At 38.7% G+C, this 25,836-nt stretch overlaps 1 protein-coding gene across 3 annotated transcripts in view; it reads right to left on the bottom strand.

Annotated features, from left to right (window-relative positions):
- Window positions 1–25,836, bottom strand: part of DOCK5 (dedicator of cytokinesis 5) — a 124,339-nt gene that overhangs the window by 57,805 nt on the left and 40,698 nt on the right. For all 3 annotated transcript variants that reach the window (XM_026714901.2, XM_087938874.1, XM_087938875.1), the window contains exons 7-19: window positions 23,135–23,270; window positions 21,227–21,384; window positions 19,899–19,980; window positions 16,645–16,774; window positions 14,992–15,064; window positions 14,059–14,201; window positions 7,793–7,918; window positions 7,492–7,616; window positions 6,605–6,703; window positions 4,328–4,400; window positions 2,778–2,881; window positions 1,401–1,587; window positions 99–196 (exon numbers count right to left, since the gene is read on the bottom strand). In XM_026714901.2, coding sequence (XP_026570686.2) covers window positions 99–196; window positions 1,401–1,587; window positions 2,778–2,881; window positions 4,328–4,400; window positions 6,605–6,703; window positions 7,492–7,616; window positions 7,793–7,918; window positions 14,059–14,201; window positions 14,992–15,064; window positions 16,645–16,774; window positions 19,899–19,980; window positions 21,227–21,384; window positions 23,135–23,270 — 1,534 coding nt within the window. The remainder of the gene's footprint in view (window positions 1–98; window positions 197–1,400; window positions 1,588–2,777; window positions 2,882–4,327; window positions 4,401–6,604; window positions 6,704–7,491; window positions 7,617–7,792; window positions 7,919–14,058; window positions 14,202–14,991; window positions 15,065–16,644; window positions 16,775–19,898; window positions 19,981–21,226; window positions 21,385–23,134; window positions 23,271–25,836) is intronic.

Below are 25,836 nucleotides of genomic sequence, written 5' to 3'. Positions count from 1 at the left end.
TTATTTCATCTTGTTTTCCCAAAATATTTTAAATGGGACTCTGGTCCTTAAAAGACTTGCCCATCCCAAAGGTTTGCTGCCATGTGGCCCCTTTGTACCTTAACAATTTCTCCTCCTTCCACGTCCATCAGCTTCTTCAGGTTGTGTCCTATATTCTGAGAGTTTGAACGCCAATTCAACAATCCTAGCAAGTCAACTGGCAAAGGCAAAGTAGCAAAAGTCAGACCACAATAAGGAACAGGTATCTGAGGTCCAGCAATGGTCTTATTTAAGAAGTACCCACAAGAGACTTGTTTTCTGGTATTGAACAACATTTTTGGAAAAGAGATACGTAGTTTGTTGCTGGAAACCAGAATTCATTTTTCTGAAAATCGCCACTTTAGATTGCTAAATGTCTATGGAGATTCTCAGACATCCAGGCCATGGTTGTCCCAAAGGTGCTTTTTCAAGAAGCAACTGGACTTTCTGGTTTTCTTTGAAGACGTTTCGTTTCTCATCTAAGAAGCTTCTTCAGCTCTTCAGGGTTCAAGCTTCAGAGGTGAAGAAGCTTCTTGGATGAGAAAGCATCTTTGGGATATGACTTTGGATTGTTTTAGAACAGGGGTCTCCAACCTTGGCAACTTTAAGAGTTGTGGACTTCAACTCCCAGAGTTCCTCAGCCAGTCCACAACTCTTAAAGTTGCCAAGGTTGGAGACCCCTGTTTTAGAACAAGCAAGTTTCTAGGCTTGGGGGACAGAGAAGATAGGCATGAGGTAATCAGGGAAGATTAAGTCAAGTCTCAGAAGACAAAAAGTGACGTAGACTTTCTGTTTATACCCAGAAGGATAGACATGGCTGAATATTCTACTAACTGCATAGGATTTCTCCCTCAGTCTGAATAAGAAATATGGCATTCATAAATGGTTTAACCCATCAAAACAGATATGCTATATTTAATTTCAGAAAGAAGTAAAAAGTGCCCAAAGTGAGTCTCCTTGGAACATCATTTACTTTATAACATGTAGTAAAATCAAAATTTGGGAAACCCTGTCCAAGGCTTTAATGCATATAGCCCCCCATCTTGATGGTGATATACACAATTTATGGGGGAAAAAAAATGGGATGGAACTTTTTCCCTTTGTGTCCATAATTCAAACAGTGATTATTCAATAACCCCAAAGCATATAATATTTCAGAATAACAAAAAGTAGATGTTTGCACAGCACAACACTAAAAATGAAATTAGCTGCCACAAGGTGTAGCGGCGGTCACCGCTTCGAAAAACGTATGGCCAGAATTACAGAAAATACAGAGAGCAATGGCTACACCCAATTTTGTTATAGTGGTTTCATAGGAGAGTTCAAGAAGTCTAATCACAACTTGCCTACCATTTTTCCAATTTGCCCACAGTGGAACCTACCATTCTGTGTCAGTTTTGTCGAGCAAATGAGTGTTGCAATCTGAAAGCTGTCCTTGGTGCTATCTTTATTCAGAGTAAAATTGGCTGTGTGTTGCTTGGATACAACTCCATCTCTGTCTTCCACCTCCATCTTGGTGCTGGGAAGTGTCAAGTAAAACTTAGCATCTTCCATTTTTTTGTTCTCACCCTGACAACAGGAAACAAGGGACACCAAAAACAGCATGAATTATTAACGGTATTGAGTATTAACCATTAATAGTCCAGGATCAATGGCAAGGGTCGTGGTGGCACAGTGGTTAGAATGCAGTATTTCAGACTAACTCTCACTGTTCACTTTCAGGGGTTCGATCCTAACCAGCTCAAGGTTGACTTAGCTTTCCATCTTCCGAGGTGGGTAAAATGAGGAGCCAGATTTATAAACTGGGTTGACAGAATCAAAGACGAGGAGGTGATAAGCCACCTGGGAAAGCCAAGGGAAATCATCAAAACAATAAAAAAGCGAAAGTTAGAATATTTTGGACATGGGATGCGACACCCTGAAAAATACGGCATCCTTCACTTAATCCTCTAGGGAAAGATTGAAGGCAAACGAGGTCCAGACAGAAGAAGAACATTATGGTTTCAACACCAAAGGGACTGGTTTGGACAAAACTCAACAGCACTTTTTGGTGCGGCTGTTGATAAAAATAGGATTGCCAACATGATCACCAACGTGCGATGATGGATACGGCACAAGAAGAAGAATAGGCTGACTGTATAAACTGCTGTAAATAACTATGAAACGGTATATAAATCTAAGTGTTATTGCTATTGCTATTTTTCGAAGGTAGGAGAGTGTAAAAAGGGGTGTCATGGTTTCTTTTACATATACCCAAGTCAGTGAACTCCGAAACTCAAGGGAAGCAACACAATCGTACAGGTCCTTATGCAACTGACACACAAGCATTCAAGGCTAGTACAACACTGATCACTACTCCACTTTTTCCCAGTCCTACTCCACCTACTGCTCCTCTGACTTCTACTTCTTATGAGTCCTGTTGCTGGAGAACAAAATCTCTTTCTATTTGCTTTTAGGCAGGTTCAGACTGTTTTATGAAACCACACACCTCTTTCCCACCCACCCCAAACACTAACACCATCACTCCAACACTGTCACCCCCAGCTGCCTCTCTGCTCAACTTTTATAGCCATAGAAAAGTTGAGCATTGCTGGGCTAGCCAAGAAGGGATCTTAAATAGACAGGGTACAAGCAGTCTAGGGGTTGGCTATTTTGTAGGCAGCCTGTCTCTCACACAGAGATATGAATGGATTAAAGAATCAAGATCTTCTAGGATAAGTAAACAAGTAAATAAATAAATAAAACGAATAGAACCACACCTTGTAGACTACTAAATTATGCCTGCCATCCTGCAGAGTGGTGCCATCTACGTTCATCAGCTTCAGAAAGGCCATCCCAAAAGCCCGTTCGGATTTATCTCTTGCTGCAGAGAAACAAACATCAGTAGAAATCTCTTGCTAGTGCTTTTTTTCTTTTTCCACTGCATGATGCACCCAGCAATTTTATGGCAGATATTTTCTCCTGCACAAAAGGCATTAGGGCAGTGGTGATGATTCTATCTTCATTGACATGAAGCTACAAAACCGTATTGTAATCTGCTTCTATTTAGGTAATTTCTAAAATGCTTTTTCACTGTCCCTTTGCAAAATTCATCATAAATATTTATGCATCTGTAGTTATTTAATTTAGGGGCAGCGCAGTGGCTCAGTGGTTAAGATGCTGGGTTGTCGGCTGGAAAGTCGGGAGCCCAGGTTCGAGACCTGGGTGCCATATGAGAGTGTGAGCTCCCGTCCTTGCCCCAGCCTCTGCCAATCTAACAGTTTGAAAGCATGCAAATGAGAGTAGATAAATAGGTACCGTACCATTTTGGTGAGAAGCTTACAGTGCTCTGTGTTGTCATGTCGGACACTTGACAGTAGAAATGTCTTCGGACAGTGACGGCTCAATGGCCTTGAAATGGAGATGAACACTGCCCCCTAAAGTCAGCAATGACTAGCAGAGTAAAATCTGCAGGGATTCCTTTCCCTTTTATTTATTTATTTTAGATTTTTCCTTTTGTGCAGAGTGGCAGCTGTGGCTAGTGGACATCCTCATCTCAATTGATTATTGCTTTTTCTGATGTAATGTTTACTCATGTGAACCTCTAAATATTTCTCCCTTGTGTGGATAATACTATTTTGGTTGCACCAAGGAAAGGCCTTTGTAAGTTAAATGCCAAATTAGAAGGGTTGATGCTGTAAGGCATTATGTCTGTCTATTCAAAGAGAGTTTTGATAAAAAAAAAAATAGGGTGAGCATCTTCGGAACTCTTAGCTGATTTGAGGGATTTCAAAGAGAACAGCCAGATGCAATTTCACACCATAAGTATTTGGAAATTGTAATTTTCTTCTTTTAATCAAAATTGAGACACATGATTTGATTTATTTTTTAAAGATGTGCTGACATCATCTCAGGATTTAACAAGGTTGTTGGTTGCTTTTGTTAAATAAAGAATTTCTTTGTCCCAGAGGTGCTTCTCCAAAAGGCAACTGGACTTTCTTGTTTTTTTCCCCCTTGAAAACATTTTGCTTCTCAGCCTAGAAGCTTCTTCAGTTCTCAGAATTAAAGAAGCTTCTTGGAGGAGAAGTGAAACATTTTCAAGGAAAAAAATTGAGAAAGTCCAGTTGCCTTTTGGGAAAACAACTTTGAGACAACCATGACCTCGATGACTGAGATTCTCCACAGACATTTGCAAACAAATGGTTCAGAAAAGTACAATTTGTGGTGGAAAGGTAAAGAATAATCCAAAGCTCGCAATCTTTGCTTTCCCTCCAAACCCTTTTGTGCTTCTAAATCAAACAAATATTGTCATTCTTTCTTTCATGCTTACATTCCTGTGATGAACGGTGACGGAATGTAAATCTTAAATGGTAGCGGCCCACCTCTTTTATTTCTATGGAGACCTGTATGTGATAAGAAAATAAGTAATAATTTTATAGAAATGATGAACAGTAACAAGCATTGCAAATAACAAAGTGTATAGAATTCAGATGACTCTCAGTTTCACAGTTTTTCCACCCCTGTTTATTTGGTAGCATTTCCTCATCATTTTATAAATCCATATGCATTTTTGTTTAACATGCATGTAATTCTCAACTTACAACTATTTATTTAGCGATGGTTCAAAGTTACAACAACAATGAAAAAGTGACTTATGACCAGTTCTTGTGCTTACAACCGTTGCAGCATCCCCATAGTCAGGGATCAAAATTTGATCACTGTTTGGAAACTGGTATGTATTTACGATGGTTGCAGTGTCCTGGGGTTATGTGATTATCATTTGTGACCTTACTAGCTGGCTTCCAACAAACACAGTTGTTTGAGAAATTCAGATTTGTTTGATGGCTATGATTGATTTAAGAACTGAGGTGATTAGCTTAACAAACATGGAAAAAAGAGCCATGTTGGCGCAGTGGTTAGAATGCAGTATTGCAGGCTCACTCACTGCTCACTGCCAGCAGTTCGATCCTAATTGGCTCAAGGTTGACTTAGCCTTCTATCCTTTTGAGGTAGGTAAAATGAGGACCCAAATTGTTGGAGGCAATAGGCTGACTCTGTAAACCGCTTAGAGAAGGCTGTAAAGCACTCTGAAACAGTATATAAATCTAAGTGCTATTGCTAAAAAAAAGGTGTAAAATTGGCATAACTCATGTTACAATTGCCTTGCTTACAAACAGAAATTCTGATCTCAGTTGTGGTCACAACTCAAGGACTACCTGTAGATGAGTGTGTACATCTGCCTGATGTATATATTTTTATTAGTTTCCCTTAGTATGTATTTCCTGTATAATAAACCTGACACACTTTTCCCTTAAATATGAATGTTTTTTATGCAGTATTCAAGGTTTGTATGAATGAAGGATAAATGTTTCTACGCCAACCAGAAAAACCAAATCTGTTAGATCCTTAGGTTAAAAAAAAAGTCTCACTCCCCTAACCCCCCAGCCTAGGTTTTCAGCTATGGAATTTCAATTAACTCCTCCATTAAAATACTTGCCTAATTATACTTGGAACTTTTAAAACTGACTGTTGCACATTTTAAATTGCCTGCTAAAAACTCGACAAGATTTGTGGGAGATTGTTCTCTAGATATTAGTGATTTACACCAATCTGAAGCCATTCTGTTTAAATGCAGGATGTGATTTCCAACTTTAAAAAAAGATAGCCAAATTGACTTGACCATAACCATTTCTTAAGTCATAGTCTTTTTAACATCAGGAATTCAGGACATACTTTTTCCCCCATTACAAAACTTATGGGATATAAACAGAAGACCAACTTAAAGAAAATTAATTTTACCTCAGTAGAAAAAAAACCCAGTCATTTTTTTAAATCTTAGTGACCTATATAAAGGATATTTTAAAAGAGGTCATACATTTAGGTGGGCACAAATTCACTACAGGCTGATTTGTTATAAATTTCTTGGCAGAGTATTTTATTATACAGAAGTTTGAATCTGGATTTTTCTTGAATTTAATTGTTTCTATTCAAGGTTATTACCAAAAGTTTGGTAGGTTTCTCTACATGGTATACTGAAAATAAAGTATATGATCTCCTGCCATGGGCAGGAGACAGACTAGACTAGGGTCTCCAACCTTGTCAACTTTAAGACTTGTGGACTTCAACTTCAGCTTTGCTGGTTGAAAAATTCTGGGAGTTGAAGTCCACAAGTCTTAAAGTTGACAAGGTTGGAGACCCCTGAAGACCTCCAAGATTCCTTCCAACCCTATTATTCTATGTTCTGTTTATGACTTTTCTCTAGGCTATTACAAGTGAAATTCCATATTTTATAAGATATCTGATGTCATTCCCTCTTCAAGGATACATCCATTTCAGTTTTCATGCTTTTCCTACTCTAATAATAAACTAACATTCCAACGTCTACTGAACATGTTTGCAACTGCTTCACTCTCTTTAATTTTGTTGTACTTTTCCAAATATTTGAACTCCTCCAAGCTCTTCTTACATCTAAATGTTGTTTGTTTGGCTGCACAAAAATCCCATGTTAAGATAAATGAGATTGCTAACTTGTGTATGAGATATGCAACTCGTGTCTAATAAGAATGATGTGTCCTAACCAAGTCAATTTCCCATTAGATAATCTCACCTTTACAGTTTCATACCAGCAAGGTTGCTTAACTTGGTAGTAGACAACTGATTTGTATTCTGAAATACCTTCATAACCAGCACCCGGATGGATAGCTTTCTTTGGAGCACATTGGAAACAAAAAAACAAAAGGAACAAGTGACAGAAAATGAGACTTAATCAGTGACAGGAGAGAAAAACTTTCAGTTATAAAAGAAAGTTTTCACATAACTTCCAAAGAGGGGCCAAAATATTCCACAAATTGTAGAAGTGCTTTCAAATTATGTAATGCCTAGGGTCCTTGGTACTCTCTGAGCTTGCTGTTTTTCTTAATGTATGTTACCATTCAACTGTTTTACTAGTGCTTTTTATTTTGAATGCAGATATAAATGGAGAAAAAAAAAACCCAGAAGCTGTTAAGGTAAAGAACTCAAATCCAGACACCTGGTGGGGGATCCAGACATCCATGAGTGGGGGAAAAGAGAGTTAAAGCATGCATTCTGTGAGTGAAAGTATTTTATTAGATTATCTAGCTTTTGATTAAAGCATCTACTTGCAGTAGTTCCTGCACAATATTTCTTTCTTTTCTTTTTTATCCAATTTACTCTGGGCAGCATACAATAAAACTAACAATGAAAACATTCTACAAGACGCAGATCAATAGAAATAACACCAGGCCACAAAGAGAATGCATCAGAATATTATACATGATGCAGCCAGTGCATGGAGCGTCTATTACCAGATGATCCCAGGCCTGCTAAATTATCCACATTCTAAGGATTTTGTAGTTGGTCCAAAGGATTGGTAAGAAGATCCAAAAATATTCCCAACTTTGGGGGAGAGATACTGAACATCTATGCATTTCTTTGGTTTATCTCCAATTTACTATTCTGGAAATCCCTTCTTACCTCTAAAATGTTTCCATCTTCATCATGAACAGACATGGTAACCTCAACATTCTTAGGAGTCTTCTTTTTCCCTTTGTCAAACTCTCCATGCATCAGTGTGACGTAGATATCATTCCGAACTTCACCTGCAAATTAAAATAAAGAATTATAAGAACACTATTTTTTTGTCTAACTTGGAAATTGGAATACGATCTTACTCTTTTCTGCAGGAATTGCCCACCATTTGCAGGACATCTGGACTCAACTATTTATTTTTTTTAAAAGATGTAATCTCATTCTTGTTTTCTATTGAATTACTCACCAGGCAATATAATCTCTGGGAATCCCATTTTGCGGGCAACAGCTGTTGATCTGTCAATGAGATGAGAAAAATCCTTCTGAACCTGAGCTAAATCACCAGGCAGCAGTTTCAGAGAAACCCAGAGGCCTAAAAGGGAACGGAGAGCAAAAAATATAACAAAAAGCAGCATTAATGCTATTGGAAAAAAGTAGCAGCCCATAAGGAAAGAGAATTGTGACTTCCTAAAATCGAAAGGGTTTTTTTGTTTTGTTTACGAGGTTTTTTTTTTCTTTTTTCACTTTTTTTTGGGGGGTGTTAATAAGCATTGGAGCTGTTTTTATAAAAATTAGTGTTGTATTTAAGACATTTCCAGCTCAAGTGTGCATCTTATTTGTAAATGTTTTAGGAGGGACATGGTAATTTTCACAGGGCATGATTTGAACTTCTCATCAACAAATTCAGACTGTTGAAAAGGGTTCCAATGGGATCTGTACTTAATGATTGTTCTTAAAATTTTTAAAGTACAAAGGTGAAAATGAGTGTGCAAATCCATGCACAGAAGAGAGCCAATAGGAGAAACTCCAACTTGGTAGATGTTGAACTTAACTGGATGGCAACATACCTAACCAGGTAGATTCCTGTTGGGTATATGGATACACCAACCAGGTTTGGGTTGAATAAATATGTAAACCTAGGATTAAGTGTTTTGTAGCTTTAAGCACAAGAAACTGCAATGTCATTGTGGGTGCGGTTGCAGGCAGTAATATAGGTAGGAAGGGAAACGTAATAGACCCGGCTTCTGGATGCACCTGGTTCTGTTCCTGGTCTGTTGCCTGCTGGAACGTCTATCTGCTTACTTTGGAGGCTACTGTGCCAGATACCATTTCAACTGAACACAAGGACTGTTTGCTTGGTGAGCTGAGGATTCAGCGTTGTCTTTGAGATAAAGGTATCGGGAGGAGAAGATTTACAAGCAGATAAGGACATTGTATTTACTGTTAATGGACTTGATAACTGGATGGATATACTGGATAATGATATATGGACTGAATGACACTTCTTTAATCTCTGTGTGAATTAAATACCTATTTAAAACCACAAACAGTGTTTTTGTCTCAAGTGTGCGTATACTCTTGGGTCCAGCCTCACTCTCATTTGGCTGCCTGGCTTGACTGCTGCTGTGCACTCTGCTCGGGGGTTTGTCCCCAAACACTAACATTGGTTATGGGCCCAGCAGTGTGCACAGTCTAGCTAACCAGGATATACCAGTGAGAGTTTGGTCAAGAGTTACACATTGCTGTAAAGACAAACTGTTTGTTGAATAGTTATTTTTCTGCAGAGCAATGGCACAAGTAAATTTGCCAAGTCTGTCCATGATATCCAGGTTAGATGGAACAAACTATGTTTCATGGTCAATGAAGTGTAGTTTACTTCTATGAAGAGAAGGTTTGTGGGGCATAGTAACAAACCCACCAGATGTATCCAACTTGGATCCTATTGTTGATGAGGATGCCAAAAAGATACAGGACTATAAGCAAAAGAATGAACAAGCTTTGTGCATCATAGGACTGACTCTCTCAGACCAGCAACTGATACATATTCGTGGAGAGGATAGTGCTGCCAACTGCTGGGAGAAACTTAAGAAGGTTTATGTTCGAGACAGTGTAGGAGCTCATATTAATCTTACACGGAAGCTGTTTAGAACACATCTTGAGAAAAATGGAGACATGTTAACTCATTTAAACTGTATGAAAAGCATTTTTCAAGAATTACAAGAAAAAGAGCTTATATTTAATGAGTTGCAACAAGTATACATCATACTGTCTTCTCTGGATCGAAGCTATGATGATTTTGTGACTGCTTTAGAGGTATTGCCTAAAGACAGTTTATCAGTAACTGAGATAACCGGCAGGCTATTAGAGGAAGCCAGGAGAAGGAGTGAACGTGACCAGCTGAGAGCAGATAAGCCTAATGAAGAGAAATTATCTTCAAGGCTGGAAAGAAACCAGCTGTGTAAAGTAAAGCACCCAGAAGAAGAGAAGTTATCTTCAACGGCATACACAATTAAAAAGTGTTTTAATTGTGGAGGCAGAGGACATTTGGCAAGATTCTGCAGAAAAGGAAAACGCCAGAATGTAAAGAAGCCAAAGAAATTCTTTGAACTGGCCACGTTTAGCAACTGTGATATGAAGAATGATATATGGGTGGTGGACAGTGGAGCATCCCACTGCATCACGAGAGATAAGACAAAGTTTATAAAAATGTCTACAAGCTCTCAGCATATATCACTCGCTAACGGTTGGCATCTCAAGGCCAAGGGTGAAGGTATTGCATATTGTCCATGTTTAAACCAGAATATAAACATGTTGTATGTACCACAGTTAAAGTTGAACTTACTTTCTGTAAGAGAATTAGATAAACTAGGATATGTGGTTACATTTAAGAATAATAAGTGCATACTGGAAAGAGATAACAAAAAAGTAACTGCAGCTTTAAATGGAGCATTATATGTCTTACATGATAGTAAGAAAGGGGAGGCACAGACTGTATTTAATAATACCAAGCCTCATGATGAATGTATCCATTTATTGCATAGGCGTTTGGGGCATGTAAATTTTAAAATGCTAAAACGTACAGTAGAGTTATCTGAAGGAATAAGGTTAAAACCCTGTGATAAGTATTTGCATTGTAATGTCTGTTGTGAAGATAAGAGTAAAATATTGCCTGCAAATAGGCTAAACGCTTTTAAAACTAAAGAACCTTTAGAAGTAGTATTTGCAGACATTATAGGTCCAAAGAAACCCAGTATGGGGGGTGCTCGATATATACTGAGCATTATGGATCATTACTCTAGATATGGGTTTTGCTACCTAATGAAAAGCAAAACTGAAACATATCAACATTTCTTCAAATGGTTAAAGTTTGCTGAAAGAAAAACCAAACGGCAACTGATAACCTTGGTGACAGATAATGGTACGGAATTTGTTAATAGCAAATTCCAGCATAGATTAAAGGCAGCTGGAATAGCTCATAAGACATCTGCACCATACAGACCACAACACAATGCATTTATTGAAAGGCGAGGCCAAACATTGCAGGCAATGACCCATACTATGATAACTGATTCTGGGTTACCTGATTCTTTGTGGGGGGAGGCCACAATGTGTGCTAATCATTTATTAAACAATGTTGTTAACTCAACCACTGGTGAAATACCATTCACCAAGTGGCATGGCAGGAAGCCTGATCTGAGTTACCTGCACACATTTGGTGCACCAGCATGGGTGCATATCCCTACACAACTCAGGCGTAAAGGGCAACACAGAGCTAAACAATTTTTCTTTGTTGGTTACCAAGCTAACCATAGGGCATATAGATTTTGGGAGAAAGGCACATCTAAAGTGTTATGTAGTGCCAATGCCCAATTTCTAGAGCACGTAGGATGGGATAAGTTAGAACAGGATAACAATAAAGAAGTAGTTATTGAATCCTACAGAAATCCCATCAAGTATCCCTGTAACTTTAAAAATAAAATAAAGACAGAAGTACAGGAAGAGATTGTGCCCATAGAAGAAGAAATAGAAGAAATAGCTGAGCAAGATGAGGAAAAGGACCAGGTAGTAACTCAAAACAGTCCTCATACAAGCCCTGTAATTCCCAGAAGGACTACACATATATCTAGACCGCCTGATAGATACCAGGCTAACACAGTGTGCCAGGTTAATAGAGTACCATCTACTGTGGATGAGATAAAAAGGTATCCTTATAAAGAGAAAGAAAATTGGTATGCAGCAATGAATAAGGAATTGAAATCCTTGAAGGATATGAAAGTATATGAAAATGTGAGATTACCTGTTGGTATAAAACCCATTGGCTGCAAATGGATTTTTAAGTTAAAAACTGATAAGGATGGAAATATAATCCATAAGGCAAGATTAGTAGCCCAAGGTTTTAGACAAAGTGCAAATGACTATGATGAAGTATTTGCACCTAGTCTTAAAGCAGCTACATTAAGGGCAGCTTTAGTGTGGGCAGCAAGCAAGCAATATATAGTTAACCATCTAGATGTGGAAACTGCTTACTTGCATGCTCCACTAAGACATACTGTATATATGAAAAAGCCTAGTGGATTGAAAGGTGCTAATAATAATGATTGTTGGTTGTTAAAGAAGAGTCTCTATGGTCTTAAACAATCGGGCTATGAATGGAACCAGTATATTGTAAAGGAACTGACCAATATAGGGTTTAAAGCTGGTTTAGCCGACCCATGTCTATTTAAGAGAGAAAAGAATGGGAAGATATCATTATTATTGTTGTTTACTGATGATATTGCTCTGATAACTAAGACTAATGATGAAGCAAATGAAATAATATCATCATTAGCCAAGAAAATAAAAATCAAGCAATTAGGTGAGATAAAGAGATATCTAGGTTTGAATATACTGAGAACACAGAAAGGTTATAAGATATCTCAGGAAGATAAGATATCTAAATTGCTATTAGAGTATAAAATGGAACTTTGTAAGCCTGTAAAGACTCCTATGAGTCAGGATGTTTGCAAAATGGATACACAAAGTCCCAAATGTGATAAGGAACTGTATCAATCTTTGATTGGTAGCTTATCATATATTAGCAATTGGTCAAGGCCAGATATTGCTTTTAGTATTAATCAGCTGGCACGACACAGTAATGACCCCCTTCAATGCCATTGGAATGCATTGAAGAGAATCTTAAGATATCTTAAAGGAACATTACACCATGCACTGTATTTAGAACCAGAAGGTGATCTCATATTGAGTGCTTATGCAGATGCTAGTTTTGCAGCAGAAAGAGACACTAGAAAGTTGACTTCAGGAACAGCCATAATGCTGGGTAAGACATTAATTGGTTGGAAGTCAATTAGACAACAGCATATAAGTTTGTCTACTATGGAGGCAGAATTCTCCTGTTTATCTTTATTGTGTACTGAGTTGATTATGTATAAACAAATGTTGAAGGATATGGGTATAACTGTAAATTACCCTATAGTTGTACATGAAGATAATCAGGCAGCAATTCAAATGGCCACTAATATTGCAGTTAAAACGAGAAGTAAACATACAGATTTGAGGTATCTTAATGTAAGACAATCTGTACAGAGTAAATTGATACAGCTGGAGTACTGCATGTCGGAGGACAATGTAGCTGATCATTTTACTAAAGCCCAAGGTGCTATTAAGCATCTAGAGAGTTGTGAAAAATATGGGTTTAGAATGTAAAGGCATTACATATTTATATCACCCAAAAGGGGAGAATGTTGGGTATATGGATACACCAACCAGGTTTGGGTTGAATAAATATGTAAACCTAGGATTAAGTGTTTTGTAGCTTTAAGCACAAGAAACTGCAATGTCATTGTGGGTGCGGTTGCAGGCAGTAATATAGGTAGGAAGGGAAACGTAATAGACCCGGCTTCTGGATGCACCTGGTTCTGTTCCTGGTCTGTTGCCTGCTGGAACGTCTATCTGCTTACTTTGGAGGCTACTGTGCCAGATACCATTTCAACTGAACACAAGGACTGTTTGCTTGGTGAGCTGAGGATTCAGCGTTGTCTTTGAGATAAAGGTATCGGGAGGAGAAGATTTACAAGCAGATAAGGACATTGTATTTACTGTTAATGGACTTGATAACTGGATGGATATACTGGATAATGATATATGGACTGAATGACACTTCTTTAATCTCTGTGTGAATTAAATACCTATTTAAAACCACAAACAGTGTTTTTGTCTCAAGTGTGCGTATACTCTTGGGCCCAGCCTCACTCTCATTTGGCTGCCTGGCTTGACTGCTGCTGTGCACTCTGCTCGGGGGTTTGTCCCCAAACACTAACAATTCCTCTGTGTTTTACTTTGACTTTTGAGGATTTAGCGCCAAATATTTTTTTGTCCCTCTTGCTCATATAAAACAGGATTGATTTAGGGATCTCTTTTCTCATTTTTTTTTCTCCTTGGAGAACATTGTTTCTTTCACGCCATACTTTCAACCCCTCCTGCAACTTCCCACTAACATAATTTTATTGTAGTTTGTTACCTACACATCATCAAGGTGCCAGCTAAAATTGTGTGCCTCTCCCCATTCATCAGGAAAACTGAATCAAATGGATGAAAGATTTTCTGAGCCCAAGCCAATGTCCTTGACCAGTGAACCATCCAAAGCCATGAATGAGTTTTCACTTCAAAAGAATGTCCCTCCTCCCCCCCTCCCCTCTTTCCAATGCTTCCAGGAGCCATCTTTCCAGTGTGTACCTTGCCCTTTATGGTTCACTTCCTTGGCCGCAATAACTTTGTTGAAGACTGACGTGAGGGGTTCATTCTCTCCAATCACATGAGATGTTATTAAAGGTGCCATGATTAACTGCCGTTGCCTGATGTATGTCTCCATGGCAATCCTGAAGAGGAAAGAAGGAGAAAAAGAAGAGGTAAATTTCCAGATTGTCAACATTATCAGATTATGAATTAAAAATAAGAAGATTCCTCTTGCAGGAAGAAGATCTGAAAGACCAGGTTAGGAACAGATCTTCTTGTCTGACCCTATTATGTGGTCATTTAGCGTAAAATGATGTGTTGATGGCACATCATCCATCCATCCATCCATCCATCTACCCACCCATTGTTCCAATGTTGCAGGGACTGGCTGAATAAGAATAGTTGGTAAATCTCTTCAAGTTGATTCACAAAACTTTTTAATCTCATAACAAACATAATTTGTTCATTCATGAGAATGGTTAAAAGTGAAAACCATATGGGGGGGGTGGGTAGGGGCAGAGCTGTAACTACCCATGGGCCACTTCCTGTGCCTCTGGACATGAAATCCCTGCACTATTTTATCCCTCTTTATTTCAGCCCTGTCCCGTGCAGGGAAGGTCTAACCACGAGTTTGCATACATGCTGGTCTCAATACTAGAACACGGCCCGTTCCATGCTGAGAACTCTCATCAAATGTGATTCCAGTCAAGTAAGGAAGTGATTCCATATAGGCCTGTGGAAGAAGCTCACTGAGATCACTTCTGATAAACCACGTACACTGCTTCAATTTAATTTACAGATTTTGTCTTAACTTATCTCACTTCTTGTCTTGGACCTGCCCACTTTCTGGAAAGCATATAGACATGACCACCAGCTCCCCCCAAAATTGTGCATTCTTTTTTATTGTTTTTATTTAGATTTTTAACTACTCACTGCTGAAAGGGAACAAAATGCTGCTTCTCTTCGTCGTCCACCTTCCCATGAATGATATCTGTAATGTCCATCACTAAAGGGAAAAAAAATAGGCTTTTACTGATTACAGCAAAAATGTCTTAATAGGTTGGAAACTCTTGATATAAATTTCAAACCTGTAAAAACTCATGCCTTCCAGATGTACTGGTTCATCAATTTCCAGAAATCCTTTCAACATTATCAAAGGCCATGTTAGCTAGGAATTCTAAAGCCCTAATGTATCTAAGATTATAAAACCTTGTTGAAACCAAGACTTAAACCAAACTCAGGAAACATTGGTTGGTTGACCTTCTATCAATCATGAAAACAGATAAAACTACCTATTTCAGTGCTTTGCAAATAAATCACACAAAGTATGGAGCATGCCTTACTTGGTTGATTGGTTGGTTGGTTAGTTCCTTCCTTTTTTCATTTAAATGATTAATCTGGCCCCCAATCTCATAACAGCAACTTTACATGGAGAACAGAAAAAAACCTTTAATTGGGTTTTTCTGTTCTCCATATAAAGTTGCTGTTGTGAGATTGGTTGATTAAAGAAAAAAACAGAAGTACTTTTGTTTCCACATGGAGACCACTTCTGAACTTCATGCTTGATGTGGAAAAGAATGAAACTTTGACTTTGGGATTTACTGATTAGATTGATAGAAGCAAAAGTTGTAATTTGATGTTAATGTCTTATTTTACTGCAACAGAGAGAGTCGGAAGTCAACACTTCTTTTTCTTTCTCTCTTATCTTTCCTCACTTCTCCTTCCCCTTTCCATCCCCACTGCTTTCCTATTTACTTTTTATTTTATACTACTTTATAACTCAATAATCTTAACTCAAAAAAAGAAGAGAACAGTTGGTTTGAAGGCAACCTCCTTAAAAGCTGATCTTGGCCATTTAATAAAAAGGATATTCAGACCATCTATAAACTTCCATTCAAGATCTTCTCTTAGCATGAAAGATTTAGAATAAATTATTATGAAACAGTGACTTAATGTCTTTTATTATAGGCATACTAGCACATTTATATTTGGAATGGCTTTACAAAGTAGGTTCTGGCTTATACTATATCGCTTTTTTCGGTCCAGAAAATACTTTTAGAGAACGTAGGAAAAGACAGTTATTAGGAGAGCAATAACTTGCTAACTTGCCCTAAGAACATTTTTTTAACCCTGGCCATGTCCTCATGACCTCTTAATCTCATCCACAGCTCATTTGAGAGGCAACTTTACGTTGTCCTTATACACACCAGGGTCAATTTACCAGTAGTATTTGTCCTGCAATTCCAATATCATCTAAAAGCCACCTCAAAGTACCCAAAGTGTCTTTGTCTTCCATTCCTTGAGGGAAACTCAGATGATTGCAACGATGGGGAACAGATGAATCAGAAGCAAGATGGGGACAGCCAGTTTCATATCACTGTAGCTTCCTGATAGATCAAGGATGATGAAGACCACCTCAACTCTGCAGTAGAGAAAGGGGCCTTCATCTTGCTTTCGTCTTCTTATCGTGTTGAACCTCAGCATGCAACTGGCCAGATGAAGAACTGAACCCAGCACTTCAACTGTTATTTTCCAGGACACATTTCTTGAAAGGAAGAACTTAGCACCAACAACAAGGCTTTGTACCTGCTACTCCAAAAGGTCTCCGGAGGCCACAAGTATGCTTCTTGCCTTCTTTCAACTCCATGTGGCCAACTCGCACTATTTGACACACTAGGCTGACCCGAGGCCGGATCAAGTCAGAACTGCTGAGGTCCTGGGGAGAGGGGACAACAGAAGTGATGACTGAAGTATCAAAGCACTTGGAGCATATTGAATTGGCTTATGAAGACGTGGAAAGAATCTAATTTATTTATTTATAGTGACCCAAAGTCACCAGCTGGCTTTCATTAATAAGGCAGGACTAGAACTCATGATCTTCTGCTTTCTAGCCTGACGCTTTTATCACTAGATCAAACTCTGTTGGGGGAGGGAGGAGAAGAAGAGAGAGAGAGAGAGAGAGAGAGAGAGAGAGAGAGAGACTCTCTCTCTCTGTCAATCATCTTTTTGCTAATTCAGATGGCCACCCATTCAGATGGCCACCCACCCCATTAACTGGAAAGTTAATAAATCACATGAGAAACAAAACATAATTTATTCTAATTTAGTTATATTATATAGTCCAAAACCCATGAATGTATGTAGGATTTTTTTTTCTTTTCTTTTTGCCTCCAAGTCAGCTTTGTCTTGTGGTGAGTGCCTGGACAAGTCTCTGCAATTTCCTTGGCAAGATTTTATAAGCCTCCTTCCCAGCGCTGGAAGAGAAGGATTGGGACAAGGTCACCCAGCTGGCTTTCATGACTAAGGTGGAACTAGAATTCACGGTCTCCTGCTTTCTAGCTTGGTGCCTATATAGGCACCAAGCTAGCACACACACACACACACACACACACCAGCTTTGATATATCTCTCTATCTCTCTATAGATAGATGACAGATAAATAAATAGATAGATAGATGTATATCAAAACTGGTGTGTGTGTGTGTGTGTGTGTGTGTGTGTGTGTGTGTAAAATTTGCCCTCAAGTCAGCTTTGAGTCCTGGTGATTGCCTGAACAATTTTCTTGGCAAGATTTCAGAGGTGGTTTGCCTCCTTCCCAGGGCTGGGTTGGGACAAGGTCACCCCGCTAGTTTTGCGCCAAAGGTAGGACTAACACTCATGGTCTCCCGGTTCCTGGGCTGCAGCTTTAACCATTGTGCCAAACGAGCTCTTAGGCCAATTTCTATTAGGAGTGTTCAAATGACCAACATTTATGCAAGGAGTATTTTTTTGTGCCAAGGGGAAATGAATCAGCAGAATGAACTTCTACTTTATGTTTGCAATCTTTATTAGCTGGATTAGGTAAATTCACTCCTCCTCCTTGCTGCAGCGGAAATACCTCTGTCTCTTGGACTTTCTGCCAAAGTGAAATTGAAAACAGGAATGGACATTGTTCCAACAACAGCGAAGCAATATCAATTCTCCCGTAGCTCCATGGATGGGAAGAAGTTGGGGTGAATTGGGCATGTGGGGCGGGGGGGGAAGGGTAGTCATTGCCAAGATGCCCCAAATAAAGTGGGCTAAATTGGTGCAGGTAGCTTTCGACTTATGCCCAAAATTTCTGCTGCTAAGTGAGACATTTGTGTAGTGAATTTTGCCCCATTTTATGACTGTCCTGGCCACAGTTGTTAAGTGAATCACTGCAGTTCTTAAGTTAGTAACATGGTTGTTAAGTGAACCAGGCTTCCCCATTGACTTTGTTTGTGAGGTAGGACTCTGCAGTCGTCATAAATATGAGTCTGTCAGGCCTCTGGTGGAAACTGATTCTGAGGGAGAGTAGGAACAGCCGACAGGGAGTGGAGGTGTGGCTCTGGAGGTTGTGGAGGAGGCTGGGGAAGGGCAGAGGCCGGCTGGGCAGTCAGAGGAGGACCCAGGCCCATCCCCTCTCCATCCTAGGGCAAGCAGGGAGGAGAGGATATGGGAGAGACATGGTCTCCTCGGGAGGAGAGGGCCTTGATCCTCTTCATGGGCTGCAACTGTGACAACTGGCTAAGAGGATGAACATGTGTACGGGCAAGTGCTGGAAACAACGTGTGGAAATATCTCTAATTTATTGTTAATCTCTGAGTTTGGCATTCTTCCCAGTGTGTGTTCTGATATCCATGGACATTTTCAAGCCCTTATCTTGCCTGGTTTGTGTTGTTTTGTACTCTTTATAATTTAAACTGCATTTTTAGTTTAAACAGCATTTCATCCTTCTTGTAACTGCTTGTGTGGGAGTTTTTTTGTCTCCAGTCAAGGATATTTGGAGCTTGGAAACAAAGTGAAGGAATAAAAGGGGCTTCACCTGTTTTTTGTGACTGTGTTTATTTTGTATCCCACCCTGGATCATCACAGAGTCAGTTGCCAAGCGTCTGCATTTTGATCATTTGACCATGGGGATGCTGCAATAGTTGTTCATGTGAAAAATGATCATAAGTCACTTTTTTCAGTTCCGTTGTAACTTTCAACAGTCACTAAATGAACTGTTGTAAGTCAAGGACTACCTGTAATTATCTTCTTCCTCTAGGGAAGACTGCATTATTTGGCAGTTGTTAAGAATGCTCATTACCAACCACTGTTGGTATAAACAATAAAACTAACTTTAGAATGCAGAACCTTGCCTAATGATTATGTTCCCATACATACTAGCTTTTAAAGTGACTAAATTTTCCAGACTGTATCTTAAGCATTATTGGCTAGGACTGGGGACAGTTCCAAGATCTTAGGTAAGCCTTTTTCCCCAAAATTGAAAGATTAGGGGATAAAACAGACCAAATATGCCAGGGCTACCAAAATTCTTCTGCTCCTTGGCCCCTTTATGAATGTTCTGATTGTTCATCAACTCCCAAAGATTTATTACATGAAATCAACTTAATAAATGCTACTTTAACTAAAAAATACTCTGAATAACAACAGTGAGAATCCAATTGACTTTTGGGATTCAGTATTAACACTTTGGAAAACCCTGAGATACACCATAAAGAACACACTAAAATCAGAGATCAGAGATTGCATGGCCGACTGGTTGGAAAAAGCTCTTATTCAAGGTATGGCTGAGCATCAAAGCAACCAGGTACATGTTGGGTGTCAAAATGACCTTTTTGAAAAGTTAGTTGGCTTTGTTATGGAGATAAATATGAGACATCTTTCAAAACCATTGTGCTTGTTAGACAATGAAATAGATTATGTTGACCCCTCCCATTCACAGCATGGCTCCTTGCCCAATGATGCTATCACAACGAAGATATCAAAGGATCACAGTTATAAAAATGAAGTTATCTGCCAGTAGCTAGAACTCAGAAGGCAAAGAGAAAATTTACCGTAAAGACAGCTTGAAGGTTGTTAAGCTTTTCAATTTCCTTCGGCATTCCATTACTTCCCCAACGAACCAGGTAGTTTTCACTAAAATAATAGTAATAATATAATAATAAAAGACCTGCAAATAGAAATAGAACGACTGTGGCAAAAGAAAGCAAAGGTAGTACTTTTAATATTGCAAATAGTAATACTGTGTAAGTGCTTTGAAGGTAATCCCCAAACAATGGAGCACCACTTGAACAGATTAGAAGTGACAAGATGACCATTGGTCTATCAAACATCTGGATCTGCCTGTCCTTGGTAAAGACTCAATAGGTTGACAAAAGTGTCAAATCGAGTCTGAACATTTGGCTGACTGTGTGATGAACCATAATAAGAGACAATAGTCAGGCTGTTCATGACATACAAATCACTTTGCCCAGCATTAAAACAATGCCAAGGCAATTTTATGTCCAAGATGAATGTCAAAGGGAAACAGATTTTTCAGGTGCTTTGGCTTTTATAGAAATCAAACAAGGAAGTCCTTCTGATCCTAAATTGCAGCATACTGTGAGCCAGTGTCCAAGAGAGAGAGAGAGAGAGAGAGAGAGAGAGAGAGAGAGAGAATAAGGGCACAAAGAATTGCCTTAAATGGAAATTATAGTGTTTGAGATTTTCCCCATCCTTAGGAATAAGATCAACGAAGGGGAAAGTGATAGAAGAGATAGATCTAAAGCACTTGTATATTATTTGCAACAAAATGTTCTCACTTTAATCAATTATAATGGCTAAACCACAGGTCCCCGTTTTTTAATGAAAAGGGACAGTTATTTTCTTCAAACTAAAAGTCAGCTTTTCATCTTCATGAGAGGCCTGTATGACATACAGATAGTCCTTGACTTACAATAGTTCATTTAGTGATTGTTCAAAGTCACAATGGCATTGAAAAAAAACAATTTGTGACCATTTCTCACACTTATGACCATTACAGAATCTCCCTGATAATATGTTCAAAATTCAGATGCTTGGCAACTGACTCCTATTTATGACAGTTGCAGCATCCTGGGGTCATGGGATCGGCTTTTGCGACCTTCTGACAAGCAAAGTCAATTGGGAAGCCAGATTCATTTAACAACTGTCTTATTAACTCAACAATTGCAGTGACTGACTTAACAACTGTGGCAAGAAACGTCATTAAATGGGGCAAAACTCACTTAGGAATTTTTGGGCTCAATTCTGGTTGTAAGTCAAGGACTACCTGTACTGTTAAGCATTAAAGTCATAATAGCTACCATACTGCAACATACAACCAATAGAGAGGTTTTAGAAAAAGATTCCACTAGCAACATACCTAATAAATTTGGATTGGTCTGGATCATAAAGGCTCATAAGCAGCTCTGCATCCTCACCAATATTGCAGACAAAATTCTTGAAATTGATGTACAGGCTGTAAGTGTGGGTGTTATTAAAGATAGACTGTCCTCGTCGATCTACATTCTGCTGAAGAGACTTGTTGGGAATAAGAAATTAAAGGAAAAGTTAGAATGTAGGAAGAGCTAAATTATCTAATAAAACTGTCTGTTTTTCTAGCCATTATCTAAGTAAGACTATTATAGTTTCCCTAAAAGTGAAAGTGTGGTATGTTCACACACCATGGCAGCATGTATGCAGAATCCGGGCTGTGATTAAATGAATTTTGTGGTCAACTAAAAGAAGATCAAAATATCTGAATACACACTCATACCTTCACTAGTTAATGCATATTCATTCATTCATTCATTCATTCATTCATTCATTCATTCATTCATTCAAATTCTATAGCTGCCCAACTCAATCCAGTGACTCTGGGTGGCTTACAGTTCAAATTCTACTTATAAAAGCTGGAACTATTTTAAATAAATAAATACATTTATTATAATTCAAATTCTACTTCTAAAAGCTGGAGCTAGCAAGCACTCTTTTCTCAGTTCTAAGATGATGCCAGGCACCACAATATATCAACCATAATGTAAATTGGAAGTTCAAAAGTAGGGTTAGAAAGCAGTACTTCACAGGAAGAGTGGTGGAAGCTTGAAACCAATGTCCAGTGGATGAGGTGGATCAAACATCACTAATTGAGATAACATGACAGTCATCTAACAAAAATAAAATCAAAGTAGATAAAATATAAAAATGAAAGGAAGGGAAAGAAAGAGAGAGAGAGAAAGAGAAAGAAAGAGAGTGAGAGAAAGAAAAAGAAAGAGAGTGGGAAAAAGAAAAAGAAAGAAAAAGAAAGAGAGTGAGAAAGAAAGAGGAAGCAAGGGAGGGAGGGAGGGAAGGAAGGAAGGAAGGAAGGAAGGAAGGAAGGAAGGAAGGAAGGAAGGAAGGAAGGAAGGAAGGAAGGAAGGAAGACAGACAGATCTGATCGACCGCTAACTCTTTTTTTCTGCCATTTTCTATGTTTCTAAGCACACACTTTCTCCTTCCAAAATATTATTCTACATTTGAATCAAGAGGTTAATCAAACAAAACTCCCAGAAAGTCTGAAGTTTTTATCTCATTACATGGGAGTTTTAATTAAACTTTCTTCCATGGGCTATTAGCAATGCTAAAACAGCATAATTCTTTTTAATGAACATGCATTAAACCCAGCTCTATCTTATTTATGCTTGCAACATGCTCATGAAGCAAATATCAGAATTTCCCTTTTGCTGTTTGATGAATTCAATCTGCTGGGCTTCAAATCCAGTGTAAGGTACATATAGAAGGCTGAACTAAATCAGAAACCAGGGTTCAACAGACTCAGGAAGATGGTTATATAACAGGGGAAATCTGAGCAAGTTAATCCTTTCTCTACCATTGGTGAATGCATGTTCAGCATGTACACAAGAGTTCAGCCTTTAAACTCCACCCCAGATAAAATATTGGATGTCTTTCTGATTTTTTTTTTTTCATCTAAGGGATTTCTTCAAAGTGAAATGGTGAAATGTTCATTTAGGCCCAGAAAGTATTTTCAATTCTTCTTCCCTTAAAAACAAAGTTAATCCTAGGTAAAAATCTGCTGTCCATTTCTAAAAAAAGCACAGCAATTATTGATTGTACTGATATTGCAATGTTGAGAAGGAAGTACACGTTCTATTTGTTGATGCATAGCCTCACCACAGACTTACAACATTTTAGGCCACTGTGAAACTCTTTTGGGTTCCATTATTGCATAAAGTTACTTCTCGCCAGCTTCCTGATCAGGAAACAATATACTAAAAAAAAAAAAAAAGCGTACCTTTTCTTCTTGGATCCTTTCATCAATTCTTTTGGATGCTGTCTCGTGTGCTTTAAAGAGTGAAATCATGCTGGCAACATCGGGATCCAGTATGTTCCCATTATCATCTCGCACCACCAGGTCCAGTCCCAAAATCCTTGCAAATAATCCAGAAAAACAAGAAGGTAATCAAGAGCAAAGAGGAGACATAGAAGAACACAGGAGAATAAACCCCTCAGGACAAAATTCAGCAGTCAGATTCTGCATTTGAAGACAGCAAAGCCCACATTCTGGACAGAGAGGACTGCTGATTTGAAAGATAGGTCAAAGAGGCCATCTACATTAAACTGATGTTGAGACTCTAGAAAAAGTGCAGAGAAGAGCAACCAAGATGATTAGGGGACTGGAGGCTGAAACATACAATGAACGGTTGCAGGAACCAGGCATGGCTAGTCTAGTAAAGGGAAGTACCAGGGGAGACAGGATAGCAGTCTTTCAATATTTGAGGGGCTGCCACAGGGAGGAGGGGATCAAGCTATTTTCTAAAGCGCCTGTAGGCCGGACAAGGAATAATGGATGGAAACTGAACAAGGAGAGATTTAACCTGGAAATAAGAAGAAACTTTCTGACAGTGAGAACAATCAAAACCAATGGAACAGCTTGCCCTCGGAAGTTGTGGGAGCACCATCAGTGGAGACTTTCAAGAAGAGATTGGAGTGCCATTTGTCAGAAATGGTCTCCTGCTTGGGTGGGGGGTTGGAGTAGATGACCTACAAGGTCCCTTCCAACTCTGTTAATCTGTATCTGTACAGTTGTCTCTCAACAGAAGAGGAGGGATGTGACACCATCTATCTCCTGTTTACAACACAGTCCTTTCATCAGTTCCAAGAAGGCTCCACACCTATTTGCACTATTCAGGTGATCTGAGGCAATAGATAAACCTCCAAGTGGCTTCAATGATTTGCAGATTGAATGCCAATGACCAGAAGACTGCAAGGAATATAAATCCTTCCATTCTCCACCATTCAGTCAGAACTGAAGAAGCTTCTTGGATGAGAAGTGAAACATCTTCAAGGAAAAAAATAAGAAAGCCCAGTTGCCTTTTGACAAATCACCTTTAGGACAAGAGCAAAGAAAGAGACCTAAAAAATCCGGACAGATAACCTTTGTCCTCTGCAATTTAAAGACAATATTTTTTCAATTAAACTAAGAGCCCAAATCCTAGAGCAAGTTATATCTATTTCCTGCAAGTGTTTTTAAAAGTCTTCTTTTATCTGCGTATCACTGAAAGCTAACTGAACACTTCATATAAGGGAAAGTAACACTGCCCAGATTCAAGGAAAATGTGAAAGAATTTTGCATAGCTAAAGGAAGTGCACATATACTTTAATAATTTACTAACAAAATCTGGAACAGAAAGTATGGAAGTTCCTCACTACAAAGGTCCCACTTTAAAGGTAGCTGTATCCACGAGTTATCCAAATTTTCCCCTACGCAGTTTTCAGATTTTTAGGAAGCTTCAAACAAGAACTAAAATGTTCAGCAAATACTTCTGATGAAGCAACATTGTGGCTACCAATAAATGTAGTATCTAAGGCAAGGGTGTCTAACCAGGCGACTTTAAGACCTGTGAATATCATCTCCCAGGGGAATTCTCGGAATTGAAATAGACAGATTTTAAAGCTGCCCAAGTTGGACACTCCCGATCTAAGGGTTTCTTTTACATTTTATTCGTCTGATCCATTATATAACTGTCTGTCTCACTCTAAGCAGGGAACAAAACAAAACAGGAAACATGAACCAAACCAAAGCATGACATAAGCTAAATAGAAGAGAATGGAACACTGAAGATATTACCAGTTTGTTAATGAAAACAACCAAGCTTTGAAAGCACCAAGAACCCCACATAAACTAAACATCCAAAACTAACTGATTTGGATGGGCATTAATATCTGCAGTAACTAAACGGCGCACAAAATCTGGATATTGCTAGTGTTGGATTCAAAGCATCCTTGCCTACTTGTGATCCAAATGTCGGACCTCTCTAGAACCAATCTATATCAGGGCTCTAAAGGTGGGCGATGGCTGAAGACCAGAATGTTGCTATAACAAGACCCAGATGTCCACTGCTTTTTATATCCCCAAATTTGCAGATTCTTAGCCCACTGCACCATCCCAGTAGAGGAGGAAGTGCAAAATTAGTAGTTTGCTTCTACTTTAAGCAGAATTTACACTTTACACTTTGTAGTTGCTGGATTTACTCCTGAAAAGCTTTCCTAGGTATTACAACAAATCAGCTTACCCAAAGAGTTACTGTACATATATCCTGGAATCCCTGCCTGCAGGGCTTTGTAGTCTAGCATCAGTCAACAGCAATAGCAATAGCACTTAGATTTATATACCACTTCACAGTGCTTTACCGCCCCCTCTAAGCGGTTTACAGAGTCACAAGAAGTTTGACAATCTTGCAGTTTTGTTGGCAGCCACATGGAAGTAGTTTGCTATTGACATTTCTAGGAAGTTTGGCAACTTTCCACCAGAGTCTAAAACTGTGACATTTCATGGTAATCGCCATCCAACTATAATCAAGCCTGATTCTGCTTAATTTCCAAGTCTCTCTCTCTCTCTCAAACGCAAACATATACACATAAGAATGTATGTATGTATGTATGTATGTATGTATGTATGTATGTATGAATTAATAGGGTAGGTGGGCAGATTGG

This window comes from Pseudonaja textilis, chromosome 9 (genome assembly GCF_049901715.1).
Source record: "Pseudonaja textilis isolate UNSWEBS1 chromosome 9, rPseTex1.2, whole genome shotgun sequence".
Taxonomy (NCBI): Eukaryota; Metazoa; Chordata; class Lepidosauria; order Squamata; family Elapidae; genus Pseudonaja; species Pseudonaja textilis.
This window is presented reverse-complemented; position numbering and strand designations above follow the sequence as displayed.